The sequence below is a fragment of the Solea solea genome, chromosome 9 (genome assembly GCF_958295425.1).
Source record: "Solea solea chromosome 9, fSolSol10.1, whole genome shotgun sequence".
NCBI lineage: Eukaryota > Metazoa > Chordata > Actinopteri > Pleuronectiformes > Soleidae > Solea > Solea solea.
Window position 1 is genome coordinate 15,285,907 of NC_081142.1, and position 20,192 is coordinate 15,306,098.

Below are 20,192 nucleotides of genomic sequence, written 5' to 3' on the forward strand. Positions count from 1 at the left end.
CCCTTTGTTGACCAGCAAAACTGCATTGCTATGAAGACGGGTGCTATGAGAGGAAATGTGCACTCTGCAAATCTTTCCTTGTGAAGGTTAAAATAAAATGCTTTTCAGGCAATTTAAAGGTCTGCCATTAATTTCCACTGAGGCACCTTCTGACTTCCTTAAAAAATAATGGTTCCACTGTGCTGACTGAGGTACTATGAGCTACAGTACAGTTTATCTTAATTGCTTGTAGGTAAACTCATTTATTCACATGAGCTATGAGATTTTGGGGCTGAAATAATAATAAAAAAGAGATATTTGAACAAACTGATCTAGTATTTCAACCTTTGCCACTGATCTCTAACATTTGTGTTTGCTAGCTTGACTGTTTGCTAGAAAAGGTTATTGTATGTTATGAACACAATGTTATAATTAAAGACATATTTTTCACTCCTGCCCCACTGCTAAAAAAAATCCAAGACAAAACACTATACGTGAATTGATCTATTAATTATATCCATACTATATCAGCATCAAACAGATGTTTAACACTACAAAGAAATAACAATTTTAATGGGGAACCATTGAATTTCCCAGGGACCCATACAAATCACCACCTGTGGGTCCTGAAACTCAATAAAACCTATCAGCATCACTGAATACCTCAGTTTTATGAGTAGTGATGACAAAGATTTTTTAAAACATATTTTCTTAAGATCCCAACAAATGCTAATCCTTAAAGTATGTTAATCCTCTACTCATAACACCACACCTGGCTTGATCATAAACTCCTAATATCGCTTCATTTCAGTGGGACACTGTGCGGTAATCTATTGGTGTGATATTCAGAGGACGGAAGCTCAGTAATTAAAAACCAGCTCCCCCTGAGGCCTTTGTCCTTGGCTGCTGGCGAGGAAGTTTCTGGAGTGTTCCCTGGAGGTTTGCGAGTGCGGGGGGGTACAACAGCTGGCCCACTTGGCAGATTGCAAATTCATCTGACTCTGTATCGCCGCTGTGGCATTTTAATGGTCTGGCTGGTTTTGCATTTCAATTTGTAGAGTTGGAACTGCAGACACAGCATTAGACGGAGAGCAAAAAGGCAAAAACACTAATTTGCTTTCAGTGGAATTGGTGACAAGCACAGAGGTCGGTAAAAGACGTGACACAACAAAACTCTAGTCACACAAGTGACAAAGCCCTTACTTGGAGTAGAGCTTTAGGCAAAGCCTTATTTTACTTCTTTTTAAAATGAAGGAAATACATACAAAACAAAATTCAGAAAAAGATGGCAGTCATTTGTTTTATAGTAGTTTAGTGCATATACCTTAGATTACAGATTGGGGAAAGCACTTGCATTCCAACGTTGTTATGGAAGTTATGCTCCAGTGAGACCTCATTCAACCCAAACATTTCAAAGTTGTTGTCTGAACCCAGCTGATTCAGATCAGGCACAATGAAAATCATGCTGTAGTGCCCCGTAAGCATTTTCTTGACTGCTTCTTTGAGTTTTCAGCCATACTCTAACCTGTAGGCAGATGCTTTTGCTTCTGTCTGTCTGTCTGTCTGAACGCGAAACAAATCACTTCCTGTTTGCATTGCAGGAATAATATTGGCCAACATGAGATCTAAACACTGTTATATTTTATTATATTTGCTAAAATTCAGAAGTTATGCACAACATTTAATATCATTTGTTGAGTCTGCATGTGTTGTAACCAAGTCTGTTTCTAAGCATGGATGGCATGGGTTCATGCACGCTCTGACCCTGGCAAGTTCTGATCCTACCATCTGTGTGCCTATGAAACATCTGATTCATCAGACCAGACTATGTTCCCAGTGTAGCCTGACTAGCCACTAGAAAATCAACATGTACTTTTTCTTCTCATTCTGATGTTTAATTGCATGAATAATCAGGAGTATGAGAGTTCATCATATGGCTCCAGATGAGAGAATACTGCAGGACAGACTTGCAGAGTCACTGGGGTGGTTAAACCATCAATAGTGTAAATGGTGATATAAAAGTTTAAAATTAAGTTTAATACTGCACATTACTGTCTGTAACAACACACAGCCAGTGACAACTAGGTTAACACCTGTCAGCTTTGAGGCTGCAAGCCCATGTTTTCAAAGACTAAGGCCATGCAAGATGTATGAAGGAGTGCTGCTGGTGTGTGGGTGTACGAGTGAGCCCTCCTTATGCCTTCAAAGGCTTTTGAGTGGGTGCTGCAAGGCTCCACCATTAACACAAATGGTAGAGCCTTGCAGCCCCCACTGAGGCAGGAACTGGCTTCCCCTCCAATTATGACTTCCCTACCTCAGAAGAGGGTCAGGTGGTTCTTTCTCAATCAGGACGGAAAGAGGAGGAGGAGTGGCAGGATGGAAAGGGAAAGAGGAAGTGAGTTGAGTTTTGCCATTTGTGGAAATAAAAGGGAATTCCTGATATGGTGCCTGCTATGAATATTGAGCAGGCATGGAGGGCATGCTGTTCTTGATTTGGCTGAATGATTGTAAGTGGATCCAGGGCTAAATACAGACTACTCCTGAAAGTGTTTGCTTGTTTCAAATTCAAACATGCTGGTTCAACACAAAGATAGGAATTTAAGATTGTGTAATAATCATTGACAATGAGCATTTTTCACAACACTGTGCATAAATAGCAACTGGTATGATGATTTCAGAGTTTCCCTCCTCTGCTGACAGTTTCACGTGCTAATTGTATGGTAATATTTGCTGATAAATAAAATAGTGACGCTATTAAGAAGTTATATATAACTTCTTAATAGTAGACTGGGTTCTTTAGTTGTACAAATGCCAATTTAAGACCAAGAACAAAGATCAGGTTCAATAATTAGGATATTGTTCACTCCATGAGAGGACATGATGGTGTGCATGAGCTCCTAAATGCAGTAAGGGGAAGGAAGGAAGGCATTTTACTTCTCAAACTGATCGGACAACAGCTGGCTAAGCACAAATTAAACAGGCCAAAATGTACAAATCAAGTTTATCATTACTTTTTTCCCCAATTTGTTAAGTACTTGTACTGCTAGTATCTGGAGCAACCCTCAGGAGGAAGATCTTTCAACATAAACTGAATCATTAGGAAAATTACACTTTTTGGTTTTCACTCTGACAAAATGGCTGTGAAAGTACAGGGCATTGTTAATGCAGACTGTTTCTCTCTCTTTTATTCTGACTTAAACGTTCTATAAGCTATTTAAATAGAAACCAAAATTAAAGCTAATTCATTTCATCATGAGATTTTACATTATTCATGCATTTTTCTTCATTAAATCCTACAGATTCACTACAATTCAATTCCTACATATTCACTAAAAATGTCTTAATGGCAAACAACCTTGTTTCAGGACACCAGAACAAGTTCCTAGCCCAGGTGTAGGAACTCAAATAGGCTCCAGTGGTGACAAATTGAGTTCCACTGCTTGTGAATGAAAGCTGGCTAAAGGGTAACCGTCACTTCAAAGCTTCAGTGTATGACTTCTGTCACCAGAACACTGTACACACATTTCACAAAAGTCACCACAAAAAAGGATGTAGACTATTTTTTACCTTTATTGGGTTGGCAGCAACAGCAAATCCATAGCCTCTGACAAATTTCAAAATAAAAAAATAGATACTGTGTAATTTAACACTCTCTGCATCCTAATCAAAACATTAGCAGCCTAGTTGATTGAACACAAATGGGTGTGCCATACCTTTGTCAGATTTTTTTTGGGCTGTACAGCAGATCAAAAACAGATACACACACTTTACATCGAGTATACTCATATACAGTATATTGTGTAAAGGTATAAACATAATTTAATAAATAAACACATGTACTGTACTGACCTGTAATTAAACTCTTTACTACTCCCTCTGAAATAAAATTCCCTATCATTGCACTTCAAAGTAGGACAACTTTGTTGAACAGTTTTGATTCTCTAACACATCAGTTTGGTCAGTGTAGTACAGACACATAAACAACATTTTTCTTTTTTTATAAATATCCATTCAATGGTTCTTGCATTTTTGAGACCCTGTGCTAAAACATGTACCGCACAAAACCTGCTACAATTAACACCAAACTAATGACGGAATATTTTTTGCAATTTGTGACCAATGCGATCTCCATTGTAATGGAAAATTTTAACTTTTACATTAACTGAGCTATTTTACTGTAATAACTATAGAATTTAGTCTTCTCTGATATTTATATGTTGTTATAATTGTATGTCACCAAACTGTGAAGATAATAGCGCTAATTGAGATCCTTTAAATTGTAGCTACCACCTCACTGCACTCTACTTCAAAAGGAGGACAAAACCACAAGCTGTTTAAATAATAACTATAAATGCAATATTTTACATGGCTAAATTGTGTGTTTTCCTAGTGTAATTCTTCTTATATGACAGTTCATGAGAGTAAAAAAGGGAATTCACAAGACTGAGGTAAATTAATGATTGACCCGTTGTTGGTCAAAGTGGAAAACCCTCTGAACTATTCACAGTCAGTGAAAATGAATTAAAATGACAATGTTCATATTCACAAGATATTTTCATGGTGATGGAAAAATGTTTTTTTAAAAAGTGCAGCATGTCCATGGAAAATAAATTACTTCAACACTTTTGTTCACTTTTCCTACAAAATACATCTTTAGGCACATATACAGAAAAATCTGTACTGCATTAAAGCTGCATGAAGCAATGTTTTGATTCAAACCCTGAATCAAATAAATCCTAATTACAGTATGTTAAAGGATGACAAATCTTTCTGAGAATCAACATCCGTTTCAGCAGGCTTTATGTAATAGCTGCTTCGACCACACTCTTTTGGTTATCCTAGTCGTCTGAACCAAGAAAAACCAAAACAATGACTTGGGCAGCCACTCACAGCATGTGACCATTTCATGTTGACTATAGGTTTAAAATCTCATGCAAAATTACAAAGAGTTAATTAACAAGTGGCTGGTGAAGAAAGTAGAGTATGTGAATAACCCGGTTCTGTTGGCTTAAATTTTTTACTTACATTCACAAAGGTGGTCAGACAGACTCTTCTAAAATGCCCATGTACTGTAGCTCTGTTTCTTTTCGGTTTTAAAGATCATCACTTAATGCAGCTTTAAAATGACTCGCACTGGGTATATTGGTAAGCAGCATTGAATGGAACAACAGTTACAATATCAAGGGACCGGGTGAGGATCACATGGTTTCTAGCATGGACAAATACACAACAAGCAAGGCCTAAATCACACATGACCAACAATACTGTGTGAGCAAAGAGAGAAATCATTGGCTATAATACGTGGCTGTATTCTTATTAAAAGAATTACAATTTGACATTGATCCAATGATCAGGGAATGTACAAGGTAAACTGACTGGAATGACTATAGTACTGTGCTGGAGCAAAGATGGGAATCATAGCCTAAAGCAGTTCATCTGCTTGTTGTCTATCAGATTGGGAAACAGTCTGCAAGCTTAAAAAGAGAACAATAAACTTCCTTGTAGCAAAAAAAGCTTGAAGAAATTTCACAAAGGACATCCATACTTTGCCCTTCATTATTTTGTATGGATACAAACATCATGACAAGTGATTATATTTCATGAGACCAGCTACGAATCCAATTGTTCAATTGTCAGTTGTTATTGTTCCACAAATGCTGAGGGTGATGTCCAACTAGGCTCAGTAAATTTTCATGTCAATAACTAAACTGGCAGAGCTAAGGACAAATTGGCTAAATTAGTAACATAGAACATTGTCCAGCCTGTAGTTCAACAAACCAATACAAGATAAGCTAGTGATAGCCTTAAACATTTATCACAACTAAGCATGTAATTTCAGATCAGTTACGTTTCAACCTCACAGCAACCTCCAGACAGATCGGGTCACATTAACCCGAGCCCCTGTAAACTGCTGCTAGGAAATAAAACCCACCATCATCATCTTTACAAAAACAGATAAGGGTGTCAGTGATGAAAAGCACCTAAATTAGTATCTAGGTCAGCAAAGACACTTCTTATCATTGACCTGTATATGACACAGGGAAGTTTACAAATTAAAACAATTTAATAAATAATAATATAACAGTATTTTGGTTTTGATTAGATTTGACCAATTATGTGTTCCCTATTGTAGTACACATGGCTGTCCATTTACAGGAAAGACGAATGTAATATTCAGTTACTGGTTGAAAATGGCTGTCATGAGCACTTGTGAATCAAACTGCTAGCAGAACACTCATAAAACAGCCATATCAGGAATTGCATGCCAGTTGTGGGCTTTGATAAACCATTTTATACTGGGGGATCCTTGGAGAAAACACACTGTGCTGGGTGGTCTTTTGCTGAGAGCATCAGTTCACTGCCCTCAACACTAACGTCTTTGTATAGAGTTCAATGCGCTGCCCTTCGTACAGAGGCCTTAGTCTCAAACCAGGCTAATTCAAATACATACTAAATCTGAATGCTTGAAATAAGGTGCATTTGTTTTGGGAAGGGTGCACCACCTAATTCACAACTAACAATAATCAGCATATTTACATTGGTAAACAATAGAAGCAGCAAGTCATTTGTAGAAAATCTGATACTGGTCACACTAGTGCAGTCTGCAGGGTGTTAAAATATTATGAGTTCACTACAACTACAGTTGAGATTTATAAATCCCTCCAGTGTGGTGGATTCAAACTTTTTTATATATATATATATATATATTTTCTTTTTTGCCAAAGTGCCTATGAAGTGTAATACTGGTATTTAATGTTAAAAATGGCTGTACACTGTTAGATTATGTGGTATATTGTGTAGATGGTCTGAGTAACAGCTTTATCCAGTTTCACCCAACTGTCATACTGACGAATCCATCACTCTATCTATAAAGGCTGCAGATCTGACAGTACATCATGTCAATTTTTCTTGGCTCTATCTTCTGCTCACCGACTGTCATTGTGTGCACAAACACAACACAAAATACAAAAAGCAGAAAAGACTGCTTGCTTTTCTATAGAAAACAGTCAAGGCCATACAACACCTGTTATTTATCAACAACATAATGTCTGTTAACACATTGCTTTGTGCATTTATATGGTTAATACAAACATTTTCTTCCCCCCCTCTCTTTTCTCCTTTTAACAGTTTTGTGAGCTCAAGTATGCAAGTTATCTTGTATCTGCTAATGACATATGTCATAAAAAGTTAGGAGTCATCCAGTGGCAGGTCAAACAAATTTACAAAGACTAAAATATAACAGGCCGGTAAAAGGAGGTCACATTTAATGTCGAAGGAAATACTTTTGCTAATCTTTTACAATTTACATGTTTGCCCTCTCATTAGGTCTGACACTCAGTCATGTCACATAACACTGAGAGAAAGCCATCACACGTTGCCAAACTCCCATCAACTCTCTGTTTAGACGCTACAACCATCAACCTGGAAATGTTATGACGCAATAAACTGAGGTTTAGTGTGACCAAGTTAAAGTCACAGGTGTCAGTGAGCTAACAGGCTGTTACAGAGAGTGTCCATTCGGTTAGGCCCTTCCACTTTTACTAAAAGTTAATACGCTGTTAAGCTCGTTAAGATTCACATTTCCCATTCATTGATTCCAGGGGTTCAATATCCTGCAGAATTACTTCAAATGGAGCATGAATTTGCCCTCTTTCTTGGTTTAGGCTCCACAAAATCCCTGTCATCCGCTGCACAGTGGCTGAAGGAGCAGATTGTTTGCGAGAGCCTACGCATGCCCAGTCTGAACACACTGTTAGAAAGACTGTAGATAACACAGTTGCAAAAGCTGTTGCTAATGGCTAGCCAGGTGGTAATGAAAGAAAGTGCAGGGCTATCCAGCACATGGGAGCTCTCTAGCATAAAGTAGATTATGTAGGGGAGCCAAAGCATGTAAAAAACACTGGTGATGCGGAAGAGCACCATCGCATAACGACGATCTGGTCCATGCCCTCCCTGATGTCCACTGCTGCCTCCCCCATCACCAGCCTCCATCTCCTGGCTTGGGAAACGTGCCCTCCGTTCACTGATCTCCCTGTTGTGCTGCTGGCAAATGCGAAATATATGGTAATAGGTAAAACACACCACAAGTGCAGCAGGTGCATAGAGCAGGCACACTACAAAGCCTGTAAATAGGGCAGAGGTCGGCCACGAGTGAGCGCACCACTCAAAAATGTCCCCATGATATCCTGGCTTGCCCCACCCAAAGAAAGAGGGCAAGAAAACCAGGCTAGAGTAGACACATATAAGGGTGATGCAGCCTCGCAACCGGCATGGCGTCACCAACTGGTTGTAAGATAGTGGTTTAGTAATGGCCAAATAGCGGTCCACACTGATACAGGCCAAGCACGCCATTGAAACACTCTTCAGTACAGAGATAACATAACTGAAAACTTGACAAGTGATGGGCTCCTGGACACCTGCTGGGTAGTGGAGCAGAGACAGGGTGGGCACCAGGCAACTGAGACCCACCAGCAGATCAGCGTAGGCCATGGTCTGGATGAAGTAGCTGGTGGTGTAATGATGAAGTAGGGGGGCACAGTGGAACACAAAGATCACTGTCAGATTCCCTGCAATGATGAGTGCTGTCAGAAGTACAATGACAGCAGTCTCCAGGACACAAGTCTCTAGGCCTTCATTCAGCCCCCAGCCCAGGGGACAGGAGTGGTTGGAGGGTCTTCCAGGGAAGAAGTCTCCATGGCTGCTGTTGGCAATGAGCACCGGGTCCGTTGTCAATTCAGACTGGTTCATTGTTCTGGGTGCTGTCCAGGTGGGTCAGGTTTGTGTTGTGCCACCCATAAGGCAGCTGGCCTGAAACTGGAGAACTGTCTGCCCCCTCCCGCTCTTTATTGGGCATCTGCAACCACTCTCAGTTAACACAGCTCAATACCATGTCTTGCACATTCAGTCTCTCTCGCCTTGCTTTCACATAGCTGGGTCTCAATCAAATGCACACCGACTTGAGGGAAATCAATACCAGCTCTAGGAGAGGAAGACAACCCGTTCAGTTCTCCTGCTCCAATCACTCATTGTTAGTGAAAGTAGTGGGTGGGTAACAGTCAGAAGTAGAGAGGACAAAAAACTGTATTCCATTGGTACACCTAAGGCAGGATAGTGGTAGCATTGTGGCTGGTATCTCTCCAAAAGGTGAGTTCCCCTGCTGCTTTTCCTGCCAGTCAGTGGTTTCATCTTCCAAGTTTAATGAGGGCTGCCATTGGGAGAGTGGAAGCATGAAGTATAGAAGATGCAAAGAACGGAATATATCACATGGCAGTTACTGTATGCAGCAAATTGCTTTTCAAACAAATACTCTTCAGGGGAGAAAAAAGTTTCTTGGGCATCTGTCTTGGTGTATAATTACATTTAACTTTGTGAATAAAACCTTCAATACAACCCAAAGTTTCACTGTGCCATGGGTGCTAGTATGTTTAATATATTACAGCAGGCTTCCCTTATTTTCGTGGTCTCGGGTCAGTGTCTGGAGTTCATGAGTGCCCAGCTATTGTCTGAATCAAAATACAGACACAGGCTATAAAAACAAGGGGATCTCCACAGGAGATAATGTCACAGCTCTCTCAACACACATGGTGCTGTGGGGGATAATGCATTTAATTGAATGCATCGTGTCCCCGGGCAGAATGAGGTAACAACACAAAAAATGTCTGAATGGGTTCAGCCATTTAAGTGATGTAAAGTTTAAATCCAAATGTGCAAACTTGCCTCTCAGTGTTCTAGAATGCAATTTGCAAACGATAAACAAATAAAAGCCCTGTAGCCGATAAAAGCGTTGAATGTCAGGCAGATGAGAGGACTCTCCAAGAGCAATGATGAGAGGCCAGCTGAATAACTCAGCGCTCCACTCACTTTGGCTCCTCAGCAATCCTGTGGCAGATACTTGCAAAGAGAGATGAGGGGATCAATCGGCAATTTGTTCATTTATTCTATAAACTTATTGCTGTGACATTCTGAGGCATTCGCAGGGAGAGGTTAAGCAATTTCTCCGACAGTGTCTAATGCAACCAAAGATTTTGTAACTTGCATTAGGTCTGTCCAGTACGAGCTCTTTTTGTTTGTTTGTTTGTTGTAGAGGTAACGGATTATACAGTATCCTTTCTCCTCAGTATGTCTCGCAGCATGAACAAAACACAGGGTGCGCAACAAAAAAAGGGAACCCACTCTGGCAGCATAAAGAAAAGAAGAAGTCTCAGCAGGAGTCCCAGTCTGAAGCACTGTCCTCTGCAAAGGTCCCCTTTAGATTCCGTTAAACAGGACAAAATGTTAATCATAGATAAATCCTTGGATCCTGGTATACAAAAGGAGATGAATTCAATGTATCTGTCAAAAGCTGCAAGCAAAAAGCAAGAAAAAAAAAAAGATGACTGCGCTGATGGAAATGGGTAAAATCTGCAGCGAGGGAAGCAAAGGGACGAAGACTCCCTCAGCCCTGGTGCAGTGAGAAGGAGAGATGCTGTGACTGGCTTACACTTCCCTTCCTCCCTCCCTCCATGTCTCTCTCCCCCTCCCTCTGCCTCTCTCTCTTTCCACACACACACTGAAAACCCTCCCTTTTTCGCTCTCTCCCTCCCCCGGCCTCTCACTCATTGTCCCGCCTCTTCTCCTCCCAGCTGCACCTGAGGCTCCCTGACACATTATTCTGTCTCACACACTGGCTCTTTCCCAGAGGTATATTTGGATGCATTTCCTATTTACATATTACTTATCTCTAAGTCTATTTTCTATTAACTAAATTCCCCCTCCCACACTGACCATCCTCCTGCATCTTACTTCAAACATATCCCATTTTCACCCTCCCTTCCCTAAACATCTACCTAACCCAGTAGATGGATACAACTGTACATATATAATAACAATATTTCATGGCAGTAATACCCTCTTCATTTGTGGAAGACAGTGTTCATGCTCAGCCCCAGTTTACCAATTTTCAACACATTACTACTTAACAGTAAATATGTTCTCTTTCTAATCCAGTCAGGCTCCAGGTACGATTTGTTATTATTAATTCTTTATTTATCCAACAGCTTCGCACAGGTGTGCTTGCCAGGACATTTTAGTTGCCAGGCACTTAAAGGAAAGGAAAGAACATCCTCCATGGTCAGCAGATGATAGAGGATCGAGTAAAAGCAACCTTGCTAAGCAGTAGGACAGTTAGAAAAACTGGGGAACATTATGTCAGGGCAGGAGGAAAGTCGGTTTTTGAATCACCTGAGCCTTTTAGACTATGGAGAGTGGTTGGCAGATGGACAACAGCTACTTCAGACAAGAGGGGGTTTTACAGTTTATAGATTCTATACAGGATATGATTAAACTTTGAGGGTTAAACAATGTCTTGAGTACAATGCAACCTTTCATAATTTGATTATGAAAGTTAGCATTCAATGCAGAGCGATGGCTCTTTAATTGTCATGGAGACAGGATATTCTTCTGCACCAGTGTTGGTTTACTTGGTCTAACAGAGAATTAGTGGAAAACGAGAGGAACGCTAAAAATAAAAATAGGGGCAATGAATACTATAAAAGTTCTGCTGTTACTACAGAGGAGGCCAGTCAATGAAGCTCTCTCGATGCTCACACATTGGAGGTGGACACTGATGAAAAACACGACCAGAAGGCCACCATTAATAATTCATGCTGCTCCAAAACAAAGACAGCAGGGTCATTTGGAAACAAAGGTGGAGGCTGATTCACCTTTCACTGCTTCCCAGGCATCCCACCCTCATTCACACCAGGCACCTGCTAATTCTAGTATGAACAACAGTGTGTTCATATAAGTGCAACGTTCCCATCCAACTTTTAGATGTTGAACACATCCAGGGCAACTTCCAATACATTAAGGTAGGTGGAGTCAATTGTTTAATTCAAATACATTTTATGTAAACACAGCACATGTGATAACCTGATGTCAGTTCTCGTGTTTTGTTACTTGGTATGTTGTTGAACAACTACCACCTCCTTTTGTTTTAGTCAGTAGACATAATTTCAGCGCATCCATGGCTACCAAGTGAACAGATACTGATATTGTCTACTCAGCTACAAACTGATGTGACACATTGCACAACGTCATGGTATTCTTGATAATTTGGGCAATTAATGCACCATTTTACAACACAGTTTGTGTTTTTTCACTTATAGTGTATATTTTACAGTGTTACTGCAAAAGTAATAGGAAAGTGTCCACTACCAGCTGTCTATGATGATGAGTTTATTTTGGCAAGTGGACCTTATTATGCTAAGAGTATTGCAAATGAGATGTTCTTTCTAATATAAATGTAGGTTCACCCCAAAAGGTTTACCATTAGGTTCAATGAACTAACATTAATTGCTAATTTTTCATTAATTGTGTCTCTTGGCTCTTTAGTATCCTGAACTATATAACACCACAGACCAGGAAAGGGCTGGAAAAACAAAAACAAACCATAAACTGTGTGCACTATACTGAAAAGTTGTAATTGGATTTCAAAGTCCAGATATTGCAGTCAGCTCTGTTATAGACAGCAAAGGTGAAGCTGTGTAAGGCAGCCCAATTTGTCAGCTAAAAACTTAAATTAGTTGCGATCAATATTTCTTGAAGAATAGTAGTAATAGTTCACAGGAGTTAGACCAGAGGACACATTCTATGACTGATCAACATAAAATAGATAATGTATGAGATGGATGGATTGAAAATGTCAACTATAAAGATGGGGCAATCACATGAAGACAACGTTTACCATCCTGAACAGAAAAATATCTATAACATTTTCATCTCTCGCACAGTGTAATCATACTACATGAACTGAAATCAAAGCAGTTTAACGGTAAAGTGGGTGAAGAGGAGCTAAAGGTCAAAGACAGGCTGCCTTCTGAAATCACCATCCATCATCTTCATTCATTCAGGTTGAAATGTTTATATTCATTATTCTGTAGCTCCTATTGTCCTTGTACCATGTACGTCAGGATGTATCATTAATCTTTTAGTCACCTGTAAAGACTAAATGCAAACAATAAGCCTTTTGTGCTTCTATGTGAAATTAAACATTCATCAATTGTTAAGTACAGTTTGCCTCGCTGGCTTTCATTTTGCCAAAGAAAAACAGAAATGCTAAATAGATACTAGCAAAAAATAACCAATTTAGTTGTTAAAAATAGGGATGGACGACATTATTATTATATCAATATCAGCCGAGGTCCTCTGATACAACTTATAACTAAAACAGTAGACTAAATGGGCTGCTACCTCCTTGACTCCTACGCTCTCCAATTATTATTTGTTGTTTTGTATTTTGCACATTGAGAGAAATTTACATCTACATCTGCTGTAGTATGCAAATATTGTGTTAATTTCACCACAGAAGACTAAATAACCTCTGCAGTTGGCCACAAGGAAAGACAAATATCAGTTATTGGTCCAAGCACCCCCAATATATCAGTGAATACTAGTCATCTCTAGTATAAAATGCAGGTCAAGATGGTGAAACTCTGCAGTAATGAAGAGAAAAAAAACAGAGCGCCACTCGGTATGAGAATTGAGGCACAAAAGTGTCACCACAGAATACGCTGTTCGGTGGATCATCTGAGCCGTCATATCAGTGGTAGCAGCCCAATCACAGCTGTAACTATGATCTTTATTGGGCAATGTGTGATAATTGCGTGATAATTTCTCTATAAACACTACAACAAATGAAAAGATTGTCAGGCTTTAAAAGCATCAGTTTTACTCTTCCAACTGCATTCACTACAGATTTCATAGCATATCATAAACCCCATCTTACTATTGTCTTTGTTAATTTGTTTCGACATTTCAAAATGATCCGACTACAGTTATTATTGTGTCATTATAGTGGTGTTCTTCTTTTCCAGTTTTCATGACTCCGAGGGAGAAAGGCAGAATGTCCTTTAATGGTGCCTTCTGGGATCCTGCTGTGGATACGTGAACGAGACCTTTAGGGCTGCATTATGGATACATGCACAGCGCCAAGAAGGGTGGGGTATGGTGAATACACATTTATTGTAAGCGAGAACGGAAGTGGTGTTGCAGCCGTGTAGTGCAGCTGCTTTAGACAGATACCATGTGAATGCGTGTGTGCATGTAAGATTGACAAGACATTGGGCCCTCAAGGAGATCTGACACCTCAAACTACTGGAGGGGCACAGAGCTACACCAGAGGAGCGGTGTTTATTATGTGCATACCTTATTGTCCGCTAGCAGTGTGAACCCTGTATGAAAACCCATCAATTTTACCCTTGATCTTACTTGCTATTTTATTCCACTATAGCAAAGGAATTTTAGGGATTCCTAACATTTTCCTACTACATTTTATTAAATTACAAAATAATTTGAAATGCAACTAAGTGTACAACTAATTTGATTCTACTGAGGTAATTCAAAACAGGGATCTGTGAGTTGATTAAGATGATTTACAGTGCACGAGATAAACTACTGATTCAAACTACCTATGCATAACTAATGTACATTGTTGTTTAAACAAGTAGGGGAAAATGTTTTGAAGAGATTCACAAGTAGCTACCGGCATCCACATTTTATGCCCTTTATGAACTAAGAGAGAATGTTAAGCAACAAAGGCAAAAGGAGACAGAATTGTCATGGAGACCACTTCAAGCCGAGTGAAGTCCTCAGACCCATACAGTTACCATGGCAGCCTATCGTATGTACATTTTACTCCATGTATTTGTACTTGGGTTATCAAGTGTTGGTGTTGGGTATTATTTCAGATTAGCTGCATGGCTAATGATTCTACCTTTGATTGTACGCTAATTTTAAACAGCATTTCTAAGCTGGTGCCTGGTCTCAGTTTGTCCCAACATTAAGATGTAAAGCACAGTCATAAAGTATATAAACTAAGAAGAACACATTAACACAGCTAATGTTTAATACTTAAATGTATTGAAGATTGACATTAATAAGTAAACATGAGACAAGAGGGTCTCTTGGACACATGACAAGTCAGACCATACGTTGTACAATAGGCATCCTGTATAGGACAGGAAGCTTGAGGGTCTGTCTTGGATATGGTGAGTTAGGAAATATATATGTCTCTTGTTTGACTAAATGGTGATATTGTCCAATTTAAAGATCATGGGACAGTATGGTATATCCGGAACCGACTTGTTTTTCAAGTTGTTGCATTATAGAAACAGGAGAAAGGCGGGGGTCAAAACATGTGATGCCTGCAAATAAGAATGCTAGAAAATCTATATAAGGTTAGTTTTGCTTTTCTGAGGCAGAATTGTTCGGAGGTTTCGGCAAGAACACATTCTCCCGAGCTGCTGCAGAGCTTGGTTCTGACGCCTGACTTGTAACTAAATAAAATCCCTTTGTTCGGTACAAGTCCTGTGTCAGTGGGGTCTTTTCCTGCATCATCAACTCATCACCTATCGTTCATAAGAAGAAGGAAGCCTGACAAAAACGACAGTCACATTTTACATCAAATGTCATTGCATATTTTGTTTAGAATTTAAGAAAAACTGGGCATTTTTAATCGTATGGTGAGCATTAAGGGTTAAAGTCAGCAAAGAAGTGGAAAATCATGGCTGAAATACTTACTGTTAAAAATAATTTACTTTCATAACTGAAAATGAGCCCTCTAAAAAAAGCAGGGGTTGAGGGCACTTCATAATATAGGCCACATCCATAATATAAAAAATAAAACAAAGGATGTTGTCTTGACAAAAAGTATAAGGCTCTTTATGTCCTTTATGGACCTTTATGATTACAGCCACTGTATCTGCGGAGAGATCCTGACCTCTGTTAATACACTGGCTGTGCTGTGTGAGAAATTGGTCTTTGGAGAGGCACGTCTGGAAATAGCTGGCTGAGCTTTTTTAAGCTGTAGGTTCAAGCATGCCAGTACACCTTAGGCTTGTTCAGCTCTAGGGAGATGAAAAGGTTGTTCAAATGTCACCACCCCACCCCAGCCCCAAACACAGCACTGCAACAGCTGAGAAAAGAATTATTTGTGAATGTCTCAGATGCCCTAAGGCCACGGTGTGTGTGACAAAGTGTGCATGTGACTGTGTGTGATGACTGTAAATGAGTATGGCACAGCACTACACAAGACGCTTGCAATATATGATATTAAGCAAGCTGACCAGGGGCCACGTGCTGCTAAATGCTCAATAAATTAAGACTGACACAGTGGTTCTCACAGTGGAAAAGATACATTTGGAGGCTTCCAACATGATGTACAGAATGGTGTCAGAAATAATGCATGAGTGGACAGCTGGTTGTGAAGAGGCATCATCTCAATTTAATGCATTGCCATGTAAAACAAACTATTTGTAAACTCAAGTGTGAAAAGGTAAAAGGATAAATAATTAGAAAACGTGGCTTTAAACTCAAAATACACTCAATTACTCACTCAAGTACCACAACTACTACCATAAATGAATGACAACATCTATTGATAGCTGCTAATCATTGTGCAGCTAATTATCTCTGAATTATCCAACTGGAGCAACAGAAAAAAGAAATGTCACCCAAATCATTTTTTTAAATGAATTATAAACCTAATGACTTGCACATGTCAAAACATACAACAGACATGTATAGCACTTGTTTGAACAAGGCATATTCTAAAAAGAAACATATTCACAAATAGAATGTAAGCCTTACTTAGGTTTCATACAGAAGTCTACAACCTCTGTGTTATATTGAAACTTCTTTAACTTGGGGCAGCTACAGTAAACCACACCAGAGAAGTAGTGCACAGGATTCAATCTCACAGAAGAGATACACAAGCCTGAAGGACGTCTCACTCAGGATGCACAATAGCTTCATTAAAGCTGCAGTAGGAAGGATCACTGGAAAATTGGTGATTGTTGAGTTTCATTTGCAGGTTATTGTCCTTCTCTCGTCTCATCAGATGAACACAGACAAACACTTGTTTCATACGTGGCAGATGACCTAAGGTAATCTCTCCATCTCTGAAACTCTAAGCCGATACTGACATGGGTTTTGTTGTGTTTATTGTCCAGCTATCTTTTTAACTCTTTCATTTTTTTTTGGTTTTAGGAAGGGACCTGCATTCAGAATAGCTCTAGTGGAACAGCCAATAGGAGAGCTCACTGACTCACTGAATTACTCTGTGATCTGAGGTCAAGGCCTCCAGTAAAGCAACAGAAAGCTCTGAAAGCGTTTTGCATCACGTGCATCTGCGCAATATCATAGCGCATGATTTCCGAAAATAAACTATATACTATACTACGTTGATATCAGCGCGATATCAACTGTTGAGGATTATTTAGATTATTTGTCTCTGTGCATGTGGAACAGGGGTGCTCTGAAAACACCCCCATTAGCACTTGGTACATTCCTCTTAGGAAATTAACCATAGACTGTATGAAATTAACACAGCAAAAAGTCGACTTATCAGAATTTGAGTCGAACCAGAACGTATCGACTCATAAATCAACCAGTCGACCGGGACTTTACAGCCCTAGTATGTTGGCCATGCAGTGGACTGACAACCTGATCTCTACCTAGATCTACCACTCAAAACATTGATTCAAATAACCTCAATTGCCCTTCTTTATACATACATAAAGAAGGGCAATCTGTATTCTAGAACTACAATAATACCTGTCCAGAACCCTGGTTAATACACAGCACTGATTTACGACACAAGAACACCTTCAAAAAAAGGTGACAGTCCAGTTACTTAGAATTCAATCAGCATTAATATACTCAGTGAGCCCAGACAACAGACATTAATAAGCTCTACATCGGCCTCTCTATTGCTGTCATTTGCTTCTCTTCCCTCGTCCTCTCCCTCCTCCATCTTCCCTCTATCCATTCATTTGGTTGAGCTATTAATAGCCCCGCCACCCGCCTATCAATACCATCACTACTCCAGTAACAGAGGAAGTGGGGGTGTGGCCAAGCCAGTGGAATGAGAATAAATGAGCTGAACTATCTTGGTCTTATTTAATAGGAGACAGAGACAGGCAAAGGAATACACTGCACATAGAAAAGGCAGGAAGAATTGAGTTTTGTGTTTTGTCTTAAAAGATGGTAGATAAGATGAGTCAGTGAGAAATTGTTTTAGAGTACAATGGGAAGGCAAAGGGAAAAGTGAAGCAGTGAAGGATGGGTAAAAAAATATGATAGGAAGCAAAAATGGGGAAAAAAATCCCAATTTAATAGATAAAGGTACTGAGAGATATATAAAGATTGAGGGAATTTACACAGCAGGTGAAATACAGCTAAAAATATGTGACTCAGGACGGAGATATCTGCCAGCTCGCTGTACATTTACACACATTCCTTATCTCCAATCCTACCCCTCAGTCTACCACCACATATAAGGGTCCAGATTCTTCTACCTCTACATTTTTCCTCTTTAAACATTATACCTTCTCTCTGTGCTTATTGATCTAGACAGTTTCACCCGTCTTTGTGCAGAAAAGAGAAAGACTATTGTATTATCCATGAAAGCAAGGCTCTCAGTCTGCTTCAAGAGTTTATGTGACCTCTCCCATTGCTGCTGCTGCTGATCCTGCTGCTACTGTGTGGCTTTGTCACTCCACAAATGGTTTACAAAATATCTAAGAATCCAAAAGTAGCTCACAGATCTATTAGCTGCTTGGTGAGATTTAGAGATTCCGTTTTACCCGAGACAACTGGTCAAAATCATCAGCCTCTATGGTAAGGCAAAAGACTCAAAAATCCAAAAGACTCAAAAAGATTTAGACTAAGGTCACAAGAATGTATGAGATGAGTAACATAGCAAAATATCAAAGGAAGAATAGATATTTTCATCACAATCATGCAATCCAGTGTGTAACGAATTCAAAGTTGCCTCAAAGAACAGAATTAATTCACGCTGTTGTCTCATGAAGGGCAACTCATGTGAGCTGGTGAAGCAAACAGGCAGTCTTGACTTATAATTCTCTCATGTAATTATATAAGCCAAGAACATCAATGAACATGTTATGGTTAAAGTAAAGTACAGTACTAAAGTGACTTGCTGTCAGTAATGTGGGTTCATACAGCACTGGTGCTGTCACCCTGAACTGTCTGAATCACTGAGTTGTTTACCAAACTGTCATTCCATGTCAATTGCATACTTATAGTCATTTGGTATGAAAAGCTCAAGTACACATGAACAATTTAAAGCTGGTGCAGACCAAATGAAATAAACTGAATGAATTAACAGACAAACAAACGAACCACAGACCAAAGATAAAATGTGGACATGGGTTGTTGGGTGAAGCTATTTAGTGAGTAAGAATATAAGGATATAAGAATATAAGGAACAGCCGCCTGGGAGTGACTCCGTAGGTTGTAAAAAAACTTGTTACATTGATTCATAATGTTAATCAACATTTCCCTTAGAAGAGGGATCAACAGCTAGTTACAGCTCTTCAATAAATTACAATTAGTCCTTTATCAGTCCCACAGTGGAAATTCTTCTCTGCATTTAACCCATCTTCTACTAGAAACTTTGAATTATGAGCAGTGGGCAGCCACTGAACAGCACCCAGGGAGCAATGGTGGTTGGGTACCTTGCTCAGGGGTACACCAGCCCTTTTTTGAACTGGTGGGGATTCGACAACCCTCCAGTTACAAGCCAAGTTCCCTTCCCACTTGGCCATGGGCACATGATGTCAATTTTGTAAATGATGCTCCTATTTAGAGAAAAATAGACAATAAAGTACAAAACATATCGTCCAGTTGGTGACTGGTTGCAGGTGATGTCTGTGAACTCCTGTTTACAATACCTCAAAATGGCGCCAGTCATAATATATATAACAACACTTTCTCAAACACAACTGAGCCAAAATGACTTACGCTGCAACAAACAGGTTGAATATGCATGCAATTAGAAAAACACCAAATAGCAAAAATATGGGTCCAGAAAATCATCCCTGCAAACTGAGGGAGTACTGTTCTAGTCTGGACACAATAATGACAAACACATTTTTCCTGACTTATTTGCATTCAAGTTACATGATTTCATGAGCATTGAGACCACTCATCTAATTTAATTAAACCAAGATTTGCATGGTACCTAAGAGAGCTGAACTACTGTTTGGCATAAAAAGTACCCACACACGAGACATAAGATATTGACGACAATCTACATACTAAAGTTCCCAATGGCAACCAGGTCCAGACCAACTGATAGACAAATTCAATAACAAGCCAGTGCATACTCACTCATGAGATTACTTTTTTCCAAAACCCTTCACATTGTTAGC

General features: G+C 39.5%; 2 protein-coding genes across 4 annotated transcripts in view; both read right to left on the reverse strand.

Annotated features, from left to right (window-relative positions):
• Positions 1-20,192, reverse strand: part of rabgap1l (RAB GTPase activating protein 1-like) — an 87,154-nt gene that overhangs the window by 42,977 nt on the left and 23,985 nt on the right. The window lies entirely within an intron of this gene.
• Positions 3,532-10,481, reverse strand: gpr52 (G protein-coupled receptor 52). The gene has a single exon (XM_058639346.1). It carries the CDS (start codon positions 8,725-8,727, stop codon positions 7,606-7,608), a length of 1,122 nt encoding a protein of 373 aa, XP_058495329.1. The 5' UTR covers positions 8,728-10,481; the 3' UTR covers positions 3,532-7,605.

What these genes read in the sequence shown, in the direction of transcription:
- gpr52 (XM_058639346.1), bottom strand. Translation starts at nt 8,727, where the DNA reads ATGAACCAGTCTGAATTGACAACGGACCCGGTGCTCATTGCCAACAGC.